The following is a 23,388-nucleotide window of genomic DNA, read 5'->3' on the forward strand; positions in this document are numbered from 1 at the left end:
GCTGCTGATATATTTGAAGAAGCCCTTCTTGTTGTCCTTGACATCTCTAGCCAGATTTAATTCCAAACGGGCCTTAGCCTTCCTCGTCGCATCCCTGCATACTCTGACAACATTCCTATATTCCTCCCAAGTGGCCTGTCTCCCTTTCCACTTTCTGTAGACTTCCTTCTTCTGGTTGAGTTTTGCCAGGAGCTCCTTGCTCATCCATGCAGGTCTCCTACCTCCTTTGCTTGACTTCCTAGGATCCCTTTATAAAATGTTTCTGGATGAATATATTATATAACACCACAGCTGGCTATATGAAACCCATGGGCATGCCTGAAAGCATAAACAAAAGTAAATAATTAAAATTAAATAAGATTTTTTTAAAAAAGCCTACAATATTAAATAGCTTGTGTATATATTATAATAATAAATATAATTGACAAGAAGTAATTGGACGGACACATTAGCCTGTGCAGACATAAATCTCTGATATCCCTTGCCCTGTATCTTCTAGGTAGTGCATTCCTTTCTTAATGTTGCCTAGGAAGTCTACAAGGCAGAGACTGGGTCCACCTACACATCTGCAAGTTGGACTGGATCTGACTGAGGCTGCTGGGCACAGCTCCAAAACAAACAACTAACATAGAAGAGAATTAATGTAGAAATTCAGGGACCTCTGATTTCAATGGTTTTATAAGAACTTAAGTTCTGTCAGTATCAGAAAGTATTACTGATAATTACATTTCCCTTTGCCATGAGTGAACATTACAATAGTCTGAGCTATTATAATGTGAATCGTTTTTATTTTCATTGCTGGAAGTGGCCCTTTCCAATTATCAGTGCACCACTGCTGGGGAAACCTGCCTTCATAATAGTTAATTGAATCACCTTGCTATACCTGCTTGCTTTTTAATCAAATAAAATGTGTCTACTTGCATATCTGGGAATGAAAACTGGAAAAACCATATAAGGAGAAAAATCTTTTCCTGAATATTCAAAGTTTCTCAAAAACAGTCATTCTCTACATTTAAATATCACAGTTCTATCAGAGAGTGTCGATTCTGCACAGTTAGCCCAGATAATGACTAACTGACCTAGGGAATACTGCATCTCTGAACTGCAATTCTATAGTGGTTTAGTGTAAGTAGTATTTCTATAGCAGTTTAATGCTTTGCCTTGAGAGTTGAACCAGTAGCTGGAAGAAACAGCTGAAATATTATGATGACTCCCACCATCAAATATTATTATGAGTCCCGCCATCATTATAAAAGTTCTCCTCCCTCATTCAGAGCATGGCTCTGAGCATGGAAAACAATTTATCTGGCCCGAGTCAGATGGGGAACCCCTCTGCGGGGACAGGAACAAACAGTTACGTGTGGTGGGAGCAAGCAGGAACCTCGTACAGCAGATTTGCTGCCAGCAGAGGAAGTGTCTAATCTGCCGACAGGTAAATCTGCTCGCGGAGGTTCCTGCCCTTCCCCTCCCTTCCTGCACAGTCACTCCCTCCCGCTGTTGCTCCTTCGCCAGTGCCAAATGTTGCATTTGCGCTTTGAGGAGCAGCTGAATTGGTACAGACCTGATCCTACCTACTTTACTTTATCCGTTTGGCTTCTCTGTTCATCAGGACCTGTCTTGGTCGATCTGAAACCAGAAGATATTTTCGAAGCCAGTTAGGAGGAAATTTGCCTGCTCTCCAGGGGACTGTGGGAAGGGCGTTGAAGGACCATCAGCACTTAAGAGGTCTTACAGGCTCTCTCAGACAGTGGTTTCATGGCAGCTGAGCCAATATGAGAGCGTGCTGCTTCTGACAGGAGGAAGCGTCCCTCCCTCTACCCTTCTCCCCAAACACACTTATGCACTTCTTTCCCTCCTCATCTGCTCCCAGATGCGTGGACCTGCCCTTTTGCTTGCATCAGCTCCAGCCCTTGTCAGATCTTTGGCTAGGACGCATGCTGTTAGTAGTTAGGACTTCATCTCTATACCTTATTCAGCATTACAGTCCAGCCATACAGCTTGTCAGGGCTCTGGTCCAATGCTTGGAGTCTGCTAGAGGAATAGTCCCCACAGCTTCTTGCTATGTGCTCAGGGCTGGATGCTCAGCTGATAAAATTATTACAGGTCCCAGTGGTTAAACTGAGGATCTGGCTCTGAGTCTGGATGAGAGCTGGGGTTTGTGCATGTGCGTTTGAATGAGGAGGATGAGGAAGGGTGGGACGTACAGCTCTGGAACACTTGCGTAAAAATCTGTGTTGCTCGCAGGCTCTGGATACAACTGTTGTGTAGCATACAATTACGCTCGAATAAAAATTACAGATAGTTTTCAGCAACAGCAGTGGTAGGGAACACAGCTGGAGTCGTCTGTCTGTGAACTGTTCTTTCAAGCCATAAAAACAGACGGCACTGAAAGTGCTAACGAGGTAACTAAGCAAGTAAATCTGACTGATATTAACTCTCCTTTGCACTGTCAACTTGCCTTCCTTGGGAATAGCTTGTGCTACTGTGCATCTCTGCTAAGCCCGTCAGAACCAATATTAATGTGCTTCACAGGTCCATGTTATTTGACACTTTTATTACAACAGAGTTGTTTATGTCACTGCAGTCCAAGGTCTCTCATCTTTTAGCCTTGTCTGGTTTGTTAGGAACAATACTGTCATTAGGAAGTTGGCAAATACATTCGAACGTGGTAAGAAAATGTTGAAGTGAAAGTATTATTGGGAAATGTGACCTTTTAAAAACAGTATGTTTCATACACAGCAGGTGTAGCCCGATGAAGCAAACCCTGGTGTCAGACACACAGTCTGAGAGAGCAGGTCTGACTAAAGTTGGTCAGACTCCTAAAAAGATCTGGCAGCACCTATCCGTACTGTCAAGGAAATTATTGATCCAAATCCAGATTTCTTGTTTCAAGTGTTTTACTTCCGAAGCTTGGAATTTTATCTGCAGAGTAAAAACCGAGTAAGGATTTAAAAATGTGTCGTGTTCTGTACAGCTGCTACCAAATAGCACAGATGAAAGAAATTGCACAACCTGCTGTTGTTTTTTCAGCCTAAAGGAATATGCGCCATAAGACGTTGCAGAGAACTGCTTTGTCTGCCCCCAAGTCCTGTTTCATCCTCGGAAAAAAAATAGTGTTCTCAGAAGTTTCTCTGAGGATGAAGTTACTTGCAATTTGCAGTTACAGGTGCTTGAAAATACTCTAGCCATTTTTGGGTCACCCTGAAGAACATAAGGTCTGAAATGAAAGGCTGATGCTATTTTGAAGGCAAATGTAATATAATGACTGTCATCTGTTTTGAAACGATGTGTAATACTGCATATAATTTTACATACTATAGTTTGACAAAGGAAGAACTGTGTGCCTAAAACTGCTAAATATAATCTTCATGTTACATTTTTAACACCTGAATTTACTTGCAAAGTGCAATACACATCTCTGTCCAAGTGAGAAAGAGTAAGTCCACGGCTACGTAGTGGAGTGTGTTCATTCATGGAAGTTAATGCAATGATTTTGTTGCTAGACTTTACTAGGTCCAACCTACTGTCAGTGCATGTTGTTTGTGCTGCCTGTTCCTCAGTACAGGTTGATCTCCACACTTAATTCTCTGTGGCTACGTCCTTCATAGGGTTCATGCCATTTGAACTGGAGATCATGTGATTATGCACTTAAAAGTAGCTGGAAAGTTTGTGAGATGAGATGGTAGGCTAGTTGTAGCAGCAAAACTGATTCAAAATCAATGTATTTAATTCAGCCTATTTGAATAAGTCAATCAAAGAGGGTTTTGCCATTATTTCCACCTGAAGCCTATCATCAGCTCTCTATTGCTATCTATATATTTGATTTGCTGAGAAAGGGTAATTAAGGCATGAGGAAAGGACTTATGGCAGGGCAGGTTAAGAGGACTCTTGGTTGGTGCAAGATGTCTGAAATTTAAAATTCTAACTAGAAAGAATGGGAGCAGCACAGCTAATCTAAAGCTGCCTTTTTCCAGGGTCAGAGAATTCATAGCCTCTTTGCCATTCGAAATCAGTTTGGAAATTGGCCAGCTGAGTGACCGTCTTCCTCCGAAAAAGGCAAAGGTTTTCCCTTGCCTGCTTCATGCAGTTACTGAAATAAAAAATTAAAAAATAGGAATAGAGCTTGTTTTCCAGTCAAGTTAGCAACTCCTGTTCTGTTAAGTCAAGAACAGCCAAGAAGAAGATGGGCCTCCAGCTTCAACAATGGCCTAAAATTTTACTCCACTAGAAATAAGAGAATTTTATGCTCTTATAGAATAAGATTCCTGCACTTTCAGGATACTTTGAAGGGAATTTTAAATCTGATGGAGGAGGAAGAAAGTTAATTTCAGTTACAAAACTCAGATTAATGACTTGTCACACATGAGACTTGCAGCCAGGTTAAGGATCTAGGAGAGGTGAAGTTTAAAACAGGCAAGTTCAGTCCTGACACTTGACAATGAGGAAACAGAAGTGATAGGACCCTTATTTGCATGGTCTGCCTTTCATTTGGAGAGGAGATTTGGTTACCATTTAAGTCCATTAAAGAACAAGGCATTCCTAATGAACAGGTATGTGTTCAACAGTGTTGATACTGTACCGAACTTCATACACTTGCAACTCATTTGCACTGAATTAAATTTGTATTGCATAACCTTCTAATATCTACAGTATCATTAAAAAATAAAAAAGAGAGAAAAAAATCAGTAACTTAATTTATCCTTGGACACAACACTGAATTTGCTTTCTTTGGCAATTATGCAAGAAAGATAAACTGCTTAGGAAAAGGGAACCTGTGCAAATCCATGGCCTTAGGTCTTCTTCAGAAAAAACAAACGTTTCACTCGGGTACATTTTCATTTGTGCTGTCTAAAGCTAATTATTTGGTTTGGCTCTGTGAAGTTTGTGAACTGGGTCTTTGCCTTTTTCACCAATAACATGAAGTCACAAAGCAGCTTTTAATCATCTCTGCAATAATAACACTTTACAAGTTATTTGTGCAGCTGTTTCACTAGTCAAATTTGTTTGGAGTTAAAACACAACTAAAATATACTTTCATAAACATAAGTGAGAATTGTTTAGCCCAAGCTTAAATGGGATGTATTTTTGGTGGTTAGCGTATATTTTGTTCTGCAGCATTACAATTTTTCCATATTCAGAATACATGCTGCCAGCACCATAGACTGATTACATGCCAGGCTCTGAAGTAGATGGACTAATTAAAAGTCAGTGGTCTCAATTCTGATCTCAGAGGAGTGCCTCCTTTCAACTGAACTGATATGAAACAGAAGAAGGTCCCCCAGGGCAATATGATTTGATATGAATTACATAATTTTTATTTAGGGGTGAAATAGCCACTGCAAAGCATATCTGAAGATAAGATGATCAGCCCATTCCTGATAAGAAGTCTTGGCAGCGTTGCAATAGATATAATTCTAGTTTAGCTACCACTGACTGTAATAATGGTTCGAGAAGCACAGTGCACGATGGAGCTATGTTAATTACTTTGGATTTTCTGGGTTGGAAAATGCTGACAAATTTGACGTCTCTCAATAAATATTTGCAAATATAGATTTGGGGAGTGTTTCTTATTTTATTGATTGCTGAACAACCCCAAAGAAGTGCCTGAAGCTTGAAGTAGAAATACCTTGATATGCTTTAAGTTCTATGGCAGAGAGTTCCTGAATTTTGGAGCAATCTTTGAGAAAGTTCTTTCTCCTGTGTCACCTTCCTAGACTAAACCCCTCCTGGGAGACAATTTAATTCTGAAAGAGGAACAGAAGTGCTTAATCTCAAAGTATGTGATGGAGTAAGAGAAGGTTTGAGGCCTATTTTGAAAGAGAAGCAAGATTTTGACACACTATTGTGCCAACAAGAAATCAAGTTTTCTGTGCGCCTAGTAATCCACATCCTTTTGGAAAGGCACTACTGTTTTTCCCCTGATATAACATTTTCCTCACCACCTAGTTAAATTCCTTGTATAGCAAAAAGAGCCAAATGCCATGTACAACAAATCCTCATTGTCTACGGTAAGATGCAATTAAATAAAATATAACTTGCTTCTTGCAATAAGTAGTAGAGATTGGTAGCACAGTGAAATTACTCTTTTTGCCTTCATACACGTGCATCTGGGGTCAATTGCATCTTTTAAACTCAAAATACTTTAGAAGCTAAGTAAATTGTTGCATTACTGTTATATGGAGATTTCTTTACCCCAGCAATTTAGTGGAGGACAATACCCATGCAAATTGTCATGGGTATTGGCAATAAGTTATAGGGCTTGTTCCTATCTGGAGGAAAATGACATGACATTTTGTTCTTGACTATATGGAAAAATTACAGAATTATACATATGTAGACTTTAAATTTAGGGTCCTTCAAAGATGTCGTTAGATGTAGATGTGTAGAAACAGATTTAGGAGATCTCTTCCCCCAGTTTAGGCCTAGCCCATAATTTAGAGAACTTTCTGTGATTGGCCACGACAGCAGTTCTGAGTCTTGACCAAACAGGTTCCAGATATCTGTATGCTTACGCCATGCCGGAGTTGAGGAGGGAAAGCACAGTCCTCGAGGGCACACCTTGAGGCTAAGAAGTTGAAATATGCAATATAAATGTATAAATGAATATTACCAGAACAGAATGACAGTTTTTCATTAGGAGACTTTTGCTATGGCTCTGCTATTGTAGATCATGTAAGTAACGGTAGAGCTGTTGTGAGCCAGTTCTACCGAGACGCTTTTATAAATGAAGAAAAACAGTGACTATTTAAGCCTCTACTACTAAGGAATGAAACATTAACCCAGGTAGGGAGTTTGCTGAGTACTTGTTTGATGGCCAGACTGGAGCCTGTGAGGAAAAAAAAAGTAATCTTTAGTAAAACAGCAAACACATTATAAACTGAATGCTGAAAATGCACTCGTAAAAGATCATCCTTGTAACAAATTTTGTTTCTGTGCACTGTGAGAATGCTATTTCCATTTTGGGCTATCTACAGAGATACAGTGATTCAAATCAACAAGTTTCTCTAAGCAGAATATATATTCTCTTGAACCTCAATGGACAAGTCATGTTTTCATGGTAATTTTTTTCAGGGTAATATCCTTGATGAAATTTAACATATCTAACCATGAAGGGTAATTTCAAGCCCTAAGGTCGGATTGTTTTTGTTGAGTGAGTACAGTGATTAATTTGGCTGTAATTTAATCAGTTCCCTGTTAATGTTTACTTGACAGATTTTATTAGGTCAAATTTCAGTTTTAATCTTATCAGTGGCCATGCTCAGACTCTTATTTCCAATCTCTTTTCAGTAGATAGTAAATAACTGGACAAAACCATTGCAAACCTGATTCTTCACCACTTTGCAGTCTGAGTTATTGTTTATGTCAGTTAAAAAAAAATAAAAAATCAGTGAGCAATGCTGTCATTTCAATTTGGACCATTTTACAGATGCTTTCCTTATGACGCAGTGAGACAAATATCTGTACAAGGCACTGTGCAATGCTCGTTCCCAGTTGGGCGTTTCAGTCATGAGACAACTTTTTCCCTTCCCTTTCTGGCTATCCTAGGTGATTCTTTGCTGAGAAATACTAGAAGAGTTGAGCAATAGATGACTGTTGTCCTTTTGGGATGCTCATGTCAGAGACCTTTCCTTCCGATTAAAAAAGAAATAGGAAGTGGAAAGCAGTGTCTCAGTCATCTTTCAGTTATGTGGAGAACTAGGTCTATATATTTTGGCAAGGCAAATGTCACACTTACAAAGACTAATGGACTGCATGACTCCAGACAATGAAACTGAATAGTGTAGTGGGTCTGTGCGAACATTTCTTTTCTCCTTATTAAGATCAAACTCCTATGGATGGAGTGAGAGCTCACTCTGCATCTGAGTTACCCATGCCACACAGCCCAGCACTGTGATATGACTGGAAGTCTGTCCTCAGAGGAGGTTTAGGACTAACATAACAGAGGGTGATATGAGTTGCTGAAATACAGTAGCCTGTGAAATTAAGGACTCTCTCCTGTTTATTCATAAGTTAATGCCTACGAAGGACTAAGTACTGTATATTGTCATCCCATGTTCCTTTTCCTCCCTCTATGCTATCTACTAAGTGTAACAAACTGCCGTTAAATGGGGATTTAATCTAGACAGCAAAATTTTTGAGGCATTTATTTATATATACGATGGACCAGACAGACTTGCAATGCAGCCAGCTCTTACATCATCAAAAGTGTCATGGGCAAAGAAGAGGAAGAAGAAGTTTACTCAGAAATGATGCGCTCAAGTGACACTCAGCTGATAAACAATACTTTGAATTTCAGCTGAGACAAGTTTGAGTAGCCCAAGGGAGCTATCACTGACATAAACCTCCCACTAAGCCGCGGTCAGCATCAAAGGATCTTCTCTCGATTGATTGCTCCATTACACCCAGTACCAAGAATTTCCAGTCTAGAAAAGCAGGGAATGAGGTCTGTATTGAGTATGATGTCTAATGATGACATACTTACCTCACACACAAAAATTAGCAGGATTAAAAAGAAAAAACGTATTGTTCCTAGAAGTGGCTGCCCCATAACGGAGAACCCAATAAACAAATGTGTCAGGAGGACTAAATCCTTTTTTCTTACTGGGTGAAAACACATTAGTAGAGTGAGCTAAACTTTGAAAGTCTAGGGTCTAGGGAGCCTTTTCCTTTTCTTTCAGAAAATTTGTGTTTATTTGTTATGCTGACTTTGTTGTTCTTCAGCCTTTGCTGTTCTTCAGGCAGTTCTAGGCTAAGAAGTAGTTTGGATGGGACTTATGTGTTTATAAAACCATGCTATTTGCCCTGAGTAATCTTGCTATCAATTAATAAGCAGATCTTTTAAAGTGTTACTAATTTGCAAAACACTGACAGCATCTTTGGCTGCACAGAAGATATGCGAGTAAGGACAGTACTGGTGCAAAGCGGTGTGGAGCTTAACGTTTGATTTAATTTTCCAATGTGAGGTAAGATTTTTCAAAGTCCTGCCAAATAAATATCACCTAGGGGAACAGGAGCTGCAGCACAATACAATTTATTTTCAGATTGTACACTTACAACACTCAGCAGCAAGCCAGGCAAAATCACACAAACTTAAATAGAAGTGACAGAGCTAAATAATAATTGTAATAATTATGTGCCAGGTAGTCGGCTGAATAATGCTTTTTTTTTTTCTCTCCCTCAGTACTGTTTATTACCCCAAAACAGGACTTAATATTGATTTTCCTGTCATACAGTTTGTGAGAGACCTTAGAACAAAGGAATATTTTCTCTGCATTTTGATCAATTCTGAAATTTCTCAGCAAAACATTGACCCTGGTTTTCGTCACGATCAGGGAGTGTAAATAACTTGTGCTGATCTGAGTAAGCCTATCCTCTCTAGCAGGAAGGATAGACTATCTGACCAGTGCCAGGAAGGTGGAAATACCCTTAATTTGATATTTGATTAAATACAGGATTTGCTTTTCTGTCCCAAGATTTATGAATAGTTTAGCTTGGAGAATTTACTTGTGGAAGAACTGATTCACATGTTTATTTCTGTTCTCCCCAAACTAGCAGCTGCCCAACATGACTATACTCTCGTTGTGCTCTTTTCTATACGTTTTTTGTGTCCTCATCCAGAATTTGGTCCACAGAGTCTTCATTAAGCAAAGAGTTTCAGACTTCTTATTTTATGGCCCTTTAGCTTTTTTTATAGGAGAAGTATAGATTCTTTCAGTAGTTTCATACAAAAACATATTTTTCTTAATTACCTCTTGAAGGAGATTGGAAGCCACTATTAAATCACAGTAAAATTTAAGTGCCAAAAATTTGTGCTTTTAATAGGGAAAGGTTTCATGGTAAATTAAACAAGCTATAGCCAGAGCTATGTTCTGACTTCCCCAGCAGAGCAGGTAAGGATGCAGGAAAATCCACCCATCGTCACCTCCAAAAGGAGGGCAGAGTCCCCAGGACCATAGAAGTGACACTGCTACTGGATGCTGACCTTAATATGCCTCTAAATCACCCCCGTTTTGGTACCGTGCCGTAGGGATATACCTGCTCTCAATGGGTGATGATAATATATTCTTAATATGGTAATGATAATGATAATAATATGGTCCTTAATGTAGTAATTCTCCATGTTGCCATCAACAATTAATATTAGACAATGGACAAACTGAGCTTTATGTCAAACTTTTTATACACATTATGGTTGCCTCCTTCTCCCGATCCTTTGTATCCATATAACCTGCTGCTTCCATCTCCTTACTGTTCTCTGTTGGTGTTTGCATACTTTGTGGCTTTATATGTTGAGCATCAAATACTGAGATACCGATCCTTGTTTATGTGTATCCATCAGTATGGTGATATAAACATACATTAATTATCTTACAATGGAGAAACAGTGTGGTGCATATATTTCAAAGTTCTGTCTTTTTTTGTTTCTAATTAATAAGGATGTAATTCCTTTATGTCATATATATAATTTATTAAGTAAGTTTCATATAGAAAAATCTTTTGTGAATGTAAATATTACCCAATTTGAAAGTAAAAATCCCCGAAGAAAACCAAGGCACTGTATTATGACCCTAGAAAGACAAGGCTCTAAGACTGCAGTTATCTCACCGGCATACTCCATGCTGGTTGCATATATTTATAAAAGACACCAATGAGTCATATGTAAACATTTTGATTATAAAGATTTTCTTCGTTTTCCCACAGACTTGCTGCTTTCAAACAGCTGCATCCCATTCCTGGGCTCAACAGAGGGGCTTGATTTTCGAACCCTGCTGCTAGATGAGGAGAGAGGCCGGCTGCTAATCGGGGCTAAAGACCACATCTTCCTGCTCAACTTGATTGATTTAAACAAAAATGTGAAAAAGGTCAGTTTATTTTCCACAGATTTCATCTGATAAATTCAATTTTGGCCTTTCTTCTCTTTTTTTTTTCTTTTTTTGGCTTCATTGGGTAACTGACAGATTCACCATGCAAAGCATTGTACCAGGATTTAATAATCTCCCTTCCCATTGTCACATGGATTATCTTTAATAAACTGAATTTCTCATGGTATGTGATCTCCTGTGAGACTGAAGTCCTGCAACGGGTTAATCACCTTTGCCTTGCAGGTCCTCTGCAGAGCAGGAAAAACAAAGCATCAGCAAATAGGCAAAGGTGCAGCTCAGAGTGTTTGTTTATTACTTTCTCCTGTGTTATGGACACCCTTCTCAAAGGAGAGCATTTGAAAGAAGATAACTCAAGACAGGTCTTTCCTTGCTTCCTGACATCCCTGGGTTTGCATTACTGTGCTATTACTCAGCGCAGAGGCAATTTTGATGGTTTAAATTATAATGAGGATGTTAGTGGCAATTTTCATATTAACGTTTGTATTAATATTTAGAATGAGTAATGATAGGAGAAGCTTCCACTGGGATCTATTATACCTCTCCCTTGCCTGTACTCTGCGACAACATGTTAACTCTGGATAATAGAATGGCAATTTAGCCTTCAGTATTTCTAGTAGACATGCCGAACTGGTGCTTTTGTGCAGGAAAGCACGATTGACTACTATATATAAAAAACAGATGCCTGTATAGGAACACACATGAAAACTGCTTTCCTGGTTGTTACAGATATGCTACTTATCGAAGAAAATTTAAATTCTCAGCTGTGTTTTATACATTCTTTAAGCACAAGCAGGAGGTTTTGAATGACTATATTCTGCTGTCAGTTCTAAAGTGTAACTGAGCCTGAACTAATACGACTGAAGCCTGGGGACTTAGCAGGTGTAACAGGAGAGAATTTTGCTCCACATGTTTGAATGCAACACCTGCTGCCATTGCATAGAACAGTTTCTAGTACCAAACGGAGTATCTTATTTTAACTTCTGCAATGATCCGTATGCCAGTTTCTTTAAAACTCAGATTCTGAGCATTTCAGGACATTTCTTCCCTAGAAAGCTTTATCAAACAGTTAACTTCCATCTCCCAACTCAGTAGTTTGCTCAAAAAATGTCACCTTTTCAGGATGTTTTAGGGGTAACCACATTATTCATGTTTCAGATTTTCAGGCTACAGATTGACTTCTGGCATAGGCTTTCTGTGGAAAACAATTTTTTTTGTGTGAAAAGTGGATTTCTCTTTCTGTGGGGTGCTGCTTACCTCCTGAGAGATGCTGAGAGCTGTCACCTCCCATCATGTTCAGCGGGGATTGATTAGTCCAGAGCTTTCTGGAAGCGCCAGCACCTTGTACCATCAGACCCGCTGGTAAAGCTGGTTACATTCACTTTCGCCAGACCATCGCTGATTACTATGGACGTTGTGCTTTTTTAAGAAGCACAGAACACAGTTTGAGCCAAGAGAATTAATGCGAAATCAGGCAACGTCATTCAATGCAGATATTGTAGGACAAAAACTCTATATTTGAATGAGAATTTGAATAGAAAATGTATGCCTAGATACCTGTGGCAACCTGAAAGAAGAGAATAAAATTCATAAACAATTGTGTATCTGGCCTAAAGAAAGAAGGGTCTGGAGGTTCAGATATGTTTCCCTCTGCCTACTTCTCAGTTTAACTGTTCAGGATGTCTTTAACTTTTAGGATAAGACATTGAGGCAAACTATATTTAAACAGCTGAAACAGGCTCAAAAGCTTTGCAACGCATCATGGTGTGCTGCTTCCCACGGTCTCTGTGGCTAATCAGCAACTTCACAAATTCTCCCTTTTGGGTCACATGAGACAATGTGCCACAAACGATGCTCTTTGGTTCGTCTGTCTGGGGCCGGTCGAAACATGTTGGTGATGGCAGAGCTGGGGGGCAGGAGGCTGCTCAGGTCGATGACGGTCGCGCGGGGGCCGCGATGCTGCGGGGCAGCGCCGGTAGCAGCGCGGTGTCGTTCGCCCGCGCTGTGTTTAGACTCACCGCGGTTTGGGTTGGCGCCGGGCCAGGCGGCTCGTTTCCAGGCTTTCCCAGTGCAAGGAAACCACACATGTCGGGGCGATGAGGGTCTGAAGTGTGTCCTTTGTACTCTTTGGAATAAGAGGCTTTGGAAAAAAAAAAATATTGGATTCTAGGTAGCCACTGAAGATAGAAGCAGTTAATTAGAATATTAAATTTCTTCCTGTAAATGAGAGGTTTATTAATGACTCTGGAGAAGGAGGGTTAAAAGACAACGAGCTGAGGGGGTGAGGCAGATGTAGCAGCTTTGAAACTTGTGCAATGTTTTGGTTTTTTTCTTTTCTTTCTTTGAAACAAAACTGAGGGCTAAGAGTGTAATACTGTATGCTGGGTGTATCCAGAGAGGTCTAAAGAAGCTCTCAGTTTCAGAGATCTGTTGTATTAGGATACTAGCAATACACCTAAAAAGCAAAGTCTAAGTCTGAAACAGTTTAGTCTCAGAATATCCCCTTCTGTGGATATAATCACTTGGCAAAATTATACTGTGGAGTCTGATACTGTATATTCAGAAATTTCTGCAATAGTATTTAAAAAAACATCCAGAGCATCGTATCCTGTTCCCTTCTGTAATATAACGATATATCCGTGTATGTATATATATCATTTAATAACTTCCTTTTTATAACCTAATTATTTACCTAACTTAGTTAATTTAACTTACATATATTAGGTTATGGTTTTATTTCCTGGTGTATTTTTTCCTAATGAAATAAAACAATAGTTCTTTTTGAGTTCACGTTTTCTTAAATCATTGTAATTTTTATTCAATATATTGTATAATTGGTGGAAAACTTCCTTAGCTGGCATCTTGAAAAAAATCCACCCAGTTTCCACTGCAGTGCTTGCAAACCTTATTATAAAGCAACAGTAATTACCATAGCATAACAGAAAAGTCCTCCCAAAGGGAAGAAGACTGCAAAGGACTAAAATGCTAGCAGTCTACAAATATCTAATGCTTAACAAAGGATAATCATTTTTCTGTAGCAAGAATATAATTTCTATGAACTTGTACTGAAAAGAAGCCTACACCTCCTGTTGCAGGAACAACATAATCTGTACCATAGCCTTTTCCTGAAAGATCCTGAGATGCCTGACAAGTGTTGCAAGCTATTTATAAACAGGAGGATTTGTGGTTCATTCTTATGAATAAAATAAAGAAAAGAAGTTTGTTCAGGGAAAGAAGGCACAAAAGAGCAGCAGTTTATATTTGTCACAGTGTTCCAAATGTAGACAATAAATTTGAAGACAACTATGTCATAACCAGTAGAAGAACAGTTTAAAAAGAAACATGTTTAATAGCGTTAGCAGCTGGAGAAGAAACTCTATAGGAATCTTATTTTCTAAGAGCCTGCTGGAATGATGACTTTGGTACTTAGAATTTTCCTATCAGTTTGCCTACAGTCTTTGCTGTTTTACTATTTGAAAACTAAATAAACACTGCATGCAGAATGTGGTCAGCTGGGTAAATGCTATGAAAGAGCCGCAGGGCAATTCCACACCTTCTCCGCAGCTCCCGTGGTTGCTAGCCGTGCAGGCAGGGTTCTGTGTCAGCGCTATTATCAGGGTGCGATCGGCAGCGCGGCCCGCCCATCTCTGCGGGAATAGGAATGCTATCAAGGGCCGACAAGCTCTTGAAACGCTGCCAACCTGCAGGAGCTGTCAGTGCGAGAAGACACAGCCACATGTGGGCCAAACAGATAAACGTGTCAGGTCCCAATAGCAGCTTTGCAACAGCTTGTTTTGATCTGCTCAGTGGGTATTGGCACCAGGTCGCAAATTATTGTCGCTCGGAGCATCCTTAATTTGCAATTGTTACTGTTTTTTGGGTATTACCAGGTGCAACTGTCTTGTGACTTATCTTTTAATCTCCTTTTAGGTTGACTTTAATTGTGTGCATTTGGTAATAAAAATTGTGTGTGTGTGTGTGTGTATAGTGTATATACCTATACACACACACACGCGCACACACACACACACACACATATGTGTATATATACATTTATTAAAAAAAATACCCTCATCAGTTAGGAACCTAATTTTACCTTCATTGCCCCAGGAAACCTTCTGTCAGTCCGTGTAACTGTTATCTCAATTAGGACTGAACGCAGTGGGAATTTAGCCAGCTTTGAAGCAAGGCTTCGGTTCTGCCTTCACGCCAGAGCCTCAAGGAATATATACAAAATCTGAGCTGCTTTATGTAGCCCTGAAACCCAGTAACACAGAGACTGGTCCTTCCTTACTGAATACCTGCTTCTTATCCTGTGCCTTAAAAGAATTTAGCTTTCTGCCTCTTAGGAAAAGACGTAGATGAGTCTGAGGGTGAAATGTTAAGGAGAAGAGGCTTTCTTTGCCTGTCAGGAGAAAAAGGCTTCCAAGGGGATGTGAGCAGGAGCCAAAGAGTCACACAGAAGGAGCCTTTGAAGATTTCTGAGGTCTTGGATGTGAAGACATGAGGACTGGAAAGCTCTGGATAAACAGTCTAAAATCAGCCAAGTGACAAGGGAGGAGGACGGTCATGAGGCCATGTGGGTTTGTGCTGGTTTGTCCTGAATCTCCATTAGTAAAGACAGTTCTGAGGAAAGGATCAGGGTGAGGCTGTTATTTGACCTGGGCACGGTTTGCCCTTCCTCACAAGGAGAATTTGTTCACAGGGTGTTGTCTGCATGCTGATGGTCATGATTTTGGCACCAAAGGATCTCTGCTTCTTATCAGAGATCATTTCCATATGTTTTGCGGTATTTCTCTTCCTCCCAGAATTCACAGAAACAGAAACCATCTTACCTGTCATTTACAACAGAACAAGACTGGTTCTAGTAGGTGTCCATTCAGCTTAGTGTCCTACTGCCCAAGACGGCCAGCAGCAGATACTGAAGGAAGAGCGTAAATTATAATGATACTTCAGCTTAGGGACCCCTTGAGACAGAGGTGATAACTTTGTGCTTGGTAGTCCTTGGAGCGTTCTTGCTGCTGAGCTACGTAACTGGTGTTCTGAACCTGTGAAAGCCGTTGGAGTCCACAACGTTGTTTGACAAACCTGAATTTAGCACCTGTGTAGAAAAAGCGGAAGCTTTAAACAGTGTTTACCAACACAAAACAACGGACTGCAGCAAAACATGAAGCCTGCAGTCTGTAACAATAATGATAGCAATTCTAGGTGGAGGAAAGTGTCTCTATTATTTCCTTTTGCATTGTTGCCGTAAATTACTTTTTCCATAAACATCCTCTGCCTTTTTCATGTTTTCCCGATATGTTTTGGTATAAAGAACAATCAGTATCCTGCTGTCTGAAAATTCTTGCTCGTACCAGGTCCCGAGTTTTTCAAAGGTAGGATTTGTTTTCAATCTGAAGTGATAAACACGTAAGGCGCAATGCCATTTGCCCTAAAAACCATGATGTACAATTTCTGTTTGGGAGAAACAGACTGCAGACTAAAATCTACTGTGTTACACTGTGGAAAATCAAGTGTGAATGCACTGAAGTTTTTCAAGATTATTTCAGTGTAAATGAAATCAACATCTGGTCCATTTTCTTTAAGTTTTCACATATGCTCATAATATACCTCTGAAAATGTACTTTAAAAATAACCCTTTAAATATTGGAAAGATTGGCCTTTTTTTTTTAACATTGTTATTGATAGAGGATCAAACTTTAAGATAAGAACTGTGGCACATTGAGATCTCACTTTATACTCACACAGATGCAATATAAAAAAGCCTATTTGGTTCTAATCAGAGGTTACTTCCTAACAGCCACCTGCCGAATTTAAATTACCAACAGTCTGGGAAGTGCAGCATCCAGATACACAACTGTTATGTCCCTCTGACTTCCAGTGCACTTTGCTCAGACTGACGGCACCGTGAAAATAAAGAATGCAATATCCTGACCCTGGCACTTTCCTCTCCAGGGTGTTATAAATCAAAGCAAATCAATCCCCATATCCTCCCCCCCCACACACACCTCCCTCACTATATATATCGTGTTGTATCTTTCAGAAATCCAATTTTCTGCTACTATAAAATAAATGGAATTGGAAAGCCTTGTCAAATGTCTCCCTGGAAGTATATTTCCCATATGGGAATCAGTGTGCCAGAGGTACAAATACCTGTTGAAAGAAGGAAGAAGGCCCCTGGCAGATACCAAAGAAAAAGATATTTAAGGGTACCTTCCTGGCTTTTAGGGGTGTCTAATTGTGCCTGAGGGTTAACTAAACCTTGATACCTTGATAAAACTGTTAAAAAGAAACCTAAATTGCAAATCTAATTCTAAAGACTTTCTATTCAGGTTTTTTAATACAGGGAGAAATTCAGATAAGGAACATAGATGTATTTACTTCCTTTGCTTAGTGACGACTTTAAAATTTTGAATTCCAGCGTACGGCAAGTACAGCGGGAGCCAGATACAAGAACTGCTTAGGGTAACCTTCCTCTTAGGATTTGTATGTGAGAACAATCTGTGCAGTTCCCTGAGTTGTGAACTTCCCATACCAGACGCATGAGTGTAACAGATGTGAGGTATTTAGAGACCAACTGGTACACACGCATGGTATGCTAAAATCAGCTCCATTTCCCATTAATTAAAACACTCTTTTGTTTTCAGCAAAATAATACTAAAAAAGCATGAAATTCTTTCTGACAGTTGTTGAGGAAATCAATACATTTCTAGTGCTTGCAGTAATTTTCAGTGAAATGATCCCAGGTCAGGAGAGGAGTGACAAATGTCCTGGTTCTCAGGAAGCAATCTATGAACACTTACTTTTATGGTATTGGACTGTGATATTTATGATATTGTCTTATGCCACAGTGTGACAGCCTTCATCTTTTTGTCTTATTTCGTTGGAACACCGTCATATATTTCCTCTGTGCTGCTTGATCTTGCTGTTTTTCTTTGCTCTTCATTTTTTCCACTATGAATTACTTTGTGCTTAGAAAACAGGAAAAAATTAAGTCATATTACTTTCCTTTCACTGGTGGGAAAACTGAGACCTGAGTGTAACATATAGCAGGGCAGTGGCAAAGCTGGGATTAAACTATTTTCTGACTTAATTCAATGTTTTTGGATTATGTCGCCCCCTTTACTGCATCTGCTTTATGATCACGGTGGGCTAAGTCACAACCCCTTTTTCACACAGGGGCTATTTTCTCATGGAGGGGAGCTCCTCAGGGAAACGTCATTGCATGTGTTGTTTCTCAATGCCAGGATGACAGTGGTTTTGCAGCTTGATCTGTCTTTGTTTTTTTGGAGGCTACAGCAGGGACTGTCATTAGGAATGCACTCGCATCAATGAATTTATGTTTCTGAATTGTGGTTTGCATGATTCACAAATCCTTGCTAAAACATTTGAATGCCAAGGCAGCAGTAATTTTAGTGCCCTCTTCTTCCTTCAATTGTGAATACAACAAAAATCTAGTATGCAGAATTAAAAAAAAAGAAAGAAAATAGTCCTTTTTTATCACTGTCTCTTGCTGCAGCAAATTCCTATTTAAAATCAATATATTTTTCCCCTGGGTGCTCCCACCCAGCTCTTATTCCTTTGAAATAGGAAGGAAGCAATCCCTGTTTTCACAGGACTCGAATTCAGTGAGTGAGTGTTATGCGACGTGCTGGTCAGCTGGTGTCCCTCACTCCAGATACTGCTACATCCTGCTGGTGCTACATATGCCACTAATAAAACACTTGGGCTTTTCTTGTACCAAAGGCCCTACTGATACAGAAGTGCTTAAGCACGTGCGCTGCGTCAAGCATGCGAGTGGCTCCGTTGAAACCTGGAGGGCTGCTGAAAGCCATTGACCTCAATGGGACCACTCAAGTGCTTGCTGTTGGCGTGAGCGCAGCAACCTTAGGGATCTGGCACTGGCAGGAATCACCTTCATCGGACGGTCTCATTCCTGATTTTCACCCACAACTACTTCATGTAGCATTTATTCCTTTAATAAAATGGTCCTGCTCTGCCGTAACTAGAGTTGCGGGATGCTTCATGCAGCTTCTCCAAGAAGGTTGTTACTCCCAGAACCTTGCTACTCTGATGTTTCAGTGTTGTTTTTTTGTTTTTTTTCTACAGTCTATATTTATTTATGATCAATTTATATTCCTTTCCTCTCACTGTTCATAATTCTGGTCTTCAGAGTTCTTTGATTCTTCCTGCATATTTCCAGTCTTCACTTGTATTAGTGATGCTTCTCAGCTTCATGTCATCTGCACTTTTTGTTGCAGAGTGCTGTTTTTTGGGGGGTTTTTTTGTTTTTTGTTTTTTGTTTTTTTTTGCCAAGGCTACTGAAGAATATATGAAATAAGAAAAGGCCTGATGCTTTCTTGAGGAATTCCATGAGTAACTGCCTCCTGCCCTTATTTCCTTTCAACTCAATCCATTGTCATCATTCTTTTAGTCAGTTCTTTACTCATCAGACCATTTTTCTCATAATAATACCTATTTTCTAAAGCTGAACTAATCAGTTTCCATGTGGCAATATGAAATGCTTTATTTTTTTATTTAAGAGGCGCTCTACTACATGTAAAATTGAGTTGACCTGATTTATATAATACATATATACTGATATATATATACATATATCATTTATGTATCTATCTAAATTTTCTATTTTTTTAATTCACTTTTCTTTTTGCACTCTTTTTTCTTTTTTCATAGTAAAAATACACATTTGGAGAAAATAAAAGCATGACTTACTTTTAGAAATCACTCTGATGCTGATCTGAAGGGGACCTTTGTGGTTTCTAATGTTTTGTTTTAATCAGAAATCAATTTCCAGTTTCCCTTTAAAGTGATACCTTATCTATCATATATTTATATATTACTTAATTTTGTACTCCTGGGAGGTTTTCTTTCACTCTACTAGAAGAGAACATATTGGCTTGCATTCATTAGGAGATTTTAATTTCTTTCCTGTTGCTAAATTTAAGAAAATATTTTCAGAATTATTTAAAAGTAATAACAGGGGTTTTTTTTTGTTTTGTTTTGTTTTTTTGATTGGGTTATAAAAGATAAAGTCAGGAAACCATGACAGTAGCCCTGACCTTTTGAATTCTGGTATAGATATTTTACAAGAAAAATAAACTAAAGATTAAAAGGTGAAAATAATCCTGTTCAAGTAGATGGCTCATGTATTTAAAATAGTTGCGTTCTTCATTTAAAAGTGATCCCACCTAACTATTCTAAGGTTTCTCCGAACATTTCAGATACAAATGCAAACATGAAATATATAATATATAACTTGTGCTGCTTGTAACATGAAATGATACTAATTTACCATGTTACTGTCGTTGTTACTGTCATTATGTGGTTTTCTTTGAGGAATTTAATTGAAAGACTTTGGAAAAGAAGAGGTTTCCATGTGAAATGAGCACCTGAACTGAAAAACAATTATGAAACAAAATGACCAATTCCAATGCATCAAACAATCCACAACCTCAAAGTTTTTAAATACAAAAGGAACTACTGAAACATCTAGTCTTGTTTTTGCATATTGTTAAACCAATTAACTTGTCTGACTAAAATAAAATATCTGGCCTTAATTCTATCTGTACAGAAAAGTAAACATGCATTCATGTAGATAAATTTATGCATGTGAAAAGCCAGTGAGACTATTCATGTGCATAAAATTACTTGTGTATCAATGTTGGGGGAATAAGACCTGTTTGTTAGGCAGTGTGTGATCTAATAGGAAACTAAATTTACGTTCTATGGCTGAGCACATTGGCTCATTATTTATTATGCGATTTCCTTGACCTACTACAGATTAGAAATTACAGCTTCTGGGAACCTCTCAGTTCTCCTACAGAAAGTAAATAAATATCACTTTAAATCCCCCATACATAATTGTATATTGATTTTTAAGTTGGATCATTTAGCTACATTTTCCATTGACTAATAGGGCCTTGCAGAATGCTGAATAATGAGGCTGTTGAGTAGCCAGAAAGCAAAACAATTGACTTTTCTGTCCTAATTGACTGTGGTCTTTTCCTCAGTTAACAACACAGGGAACGCATATATCTCAGCCTTACTGATCCAGCTTGTACAACAGACTATTTCCGATGAAGGAACCTGGACAAGAATTAAGGGTAGAGTCAAGTCCATTAATACGTGTGCTGTCTTCAAGTATGTGTAGAATGAGGTCCCCGCAGTGCAGGTCCAGTTCCTCTGTGTAGTCAGTGGGGAGAAGCAGGCACTTTCCGAATCCGCAGAGGGAGATCTTGTCTGCGTAACCTGATGCCTAAATGTAGTCAAAAAAAGTCTTTCTCCAAGAACCCTCAAAAACCTCTATCCTTCTCTCTTGATGATACAGGGAACTTGGGCAGAATTGGACATAAGATATGTGTGAAAAAGATCAGATATCATCTTAATTCAGCCTGGCCAAATGTGTTTGTAGAACCATGGTCTTATATTCCTCTGGCGGTTCCTTCTCATCAGCTTTTCTTTACCAGCTCCTCTTAAGCCTCTGACTCTCCATCTCCTTCATCCCAATGTTACCATTGCTGAAAGTGTTAGCAGTCCTGCTCTGCCCATGCAGGGACCAGATGAATTCAATGGCACTAATTTTGGTTCTTCTGGATGGCCTTGCAACATTCCTAATATTTTCCTCTGTAGTTTATGACATCACTGTGTAATCCAGACACGCTAGCACAGCTCATTTCGTATGAACCTTTGGTACCTAGATGCTATCATTACATCATTCTGAGAAAATGCTCTGGGAAAGTAAATCTGTGCTCCAGTTCTGAGGTGTTGTTATACTTCCTTATCTCTTAATTTAAGTAAATATTGCTGTAAAGGGTTAAGGTTTAAATAACTTAAAATACAGTATCTTTACTAATAGCTTCTAATCACACAGGTAACTGTAAATTCATTTTAGAGGAAATTAATTTCCTTGCAGAAAGCCAACACATCCATTTTCACTGGGAAGAGACCAGAAAGAACTGAAATGGAAAGGACTGTTTCCAGGTCCAGGGGAACACTGACTATGGACTTTTGACTGTGGCAAAGCTGTCTGACACAGGCAGTCTGTAGGTTTCCTTCTCAGTATGGGACTGAGCCTGTGCATGGGGCATGCTGTGACAGAATGACATCCTACAAGGTGTCAACAGCTGGGTGATCAAAAGGGCATTTTTTCCCTCCAGCTTCCGAGACCTTCATCTGCACCTAGCAAACACCCTCCTCTGCAAAGCAGCCAGGGCTACTGGTAATTTACATATTGGTTCCTGTGACACAAGACAATTTTCTAATCAACATTTACTCAGAAATTAATACAGTTTTTTGTTTGTTCGTTTGTTTGCCTAAACAACAATTAATTATGAAAAATGGCTACAACTCTCTCTTGACAAAATAACAAGGAAAAAAGATCCATGTTTAGCATGGTGATTCTGGAAGACTTTATATTTAACTTTTACTTTGAATTTAATAGAATCAAATATACACTTGATAATATCCCATTTTGGCTGTTTAATTGAAATCAGTGAGTCAGAGCCTCAGTTGCTGTTAATTAACCTATCTTCACTAACATCAGGGGGGTTACAATAACTGATAAGAATTTGTCATCTGGCTCCATCTACCCCAAAGCCTAATTTACTGGATTTTACAGAGCAGTTGAAAGAAGAAACAGAAATAATTAATAATGCACACTACAAATTATGTAAGGTACATGATTTTCCACTAACCTCCCATGTCCTTTTCTAAATCTGTATGCCTTACTCAGTAAACTCAGTTGCTGTTGACAGGTGACGTTATTAAACCGTATGCTATTAATTTCTGTCAAATGTACTTTTTGTTCTACAAATTTCCCTTAAGCTACCTTCAATTTCTAGAACAAAACTTCTTTTCATTTTGAAAATTGGCAGTAACAGCTAGTCTTTTTTTTTTTTAATAGCTGTTTTGCCAAGTTGACTGGTCCAAATTCATCACAAATGTAATTTACCCTCTTTTTCAATCAGTTTAATCTGAAGATGATTTGGCTCATCATGTCTTTGTGAAACACATGTAATTCATGATAGTGAGAAGGGGTACTAGCCGGATAAACTAGTTAGTTGTAAAAAGTAGATATACAAAATGAAAAAAAGAACATGGGATTTGGTTTAAAGCATCTGTACTTGTTGTGTAACAACAGGTATTCATAGCCACACTCATTTCTATTCACGTGTAAATTCCTTTAACACGCGTACATATATTTTAATTGTTCTTTCAAGGAAATAGTTAAGCTGCTATCACAGGAATCACAGAATCACAGAATCACAGAATCGCTGAGGTTGGAAGGGACCTCTGGAGATCACCTAGTCCAACCCCCCTGCTCAAGCAGGGTCACCTAGAACACATTGCACAGGATTGCATCCAGGCGCGTTTTGAATATCTCCAGAGAAGGAGACTCCACCACCTCTCTGGGCAACCTGTTCCAGTGCTCTGTCACCCTCACAGTGAAAAAGTTTTTCCTCATGTTCAGATGGAAGTGTCTGTG

The 23,388-nt window shown here is 39.0% G+C and overlaps 1 protein-coding gene across 6 annotated transcripts in view; it reads left to right on the forward strand.

Annotated features, from left to right (window-relative positions):
- Positions 1-23,388, forward strand: part of SEMA3D (semaphorin 3D) — a 155,034-nt gene that overhangs the window by 56,237 nt on the left and 75,409 nt on the right. For all 6 annotated transcript variants that reach the window (XM_026071370.1, XM_026071341.1, XM_026071352.1 and 3 more), the window contains one exon: positions 10,702-10,862. In XM_026071370.1, coding sequence (XP_025927155.1) covers positions 10,702-10,862 — 161 coding nt within the window. The remainder of the gene's footprint in view (positions 1-10,701; positions 10,863-23,388) is intronic.

Source organism: Apteryx rowi, unplaced genomic scaffold (genome assembly GCF_003343035.1).
Source record: "Apteryx rowi isolate R43461 unplaced genomic scaffold, aptRow1 scaffold_108, whole genome shotgun sequence".
NCBI classification, from domain to species: Eukaryota; Metazoa; Chordata; class Aves; order Apterygiformes; family Apterygidae; genus Apteryx; species Apteryx rowi.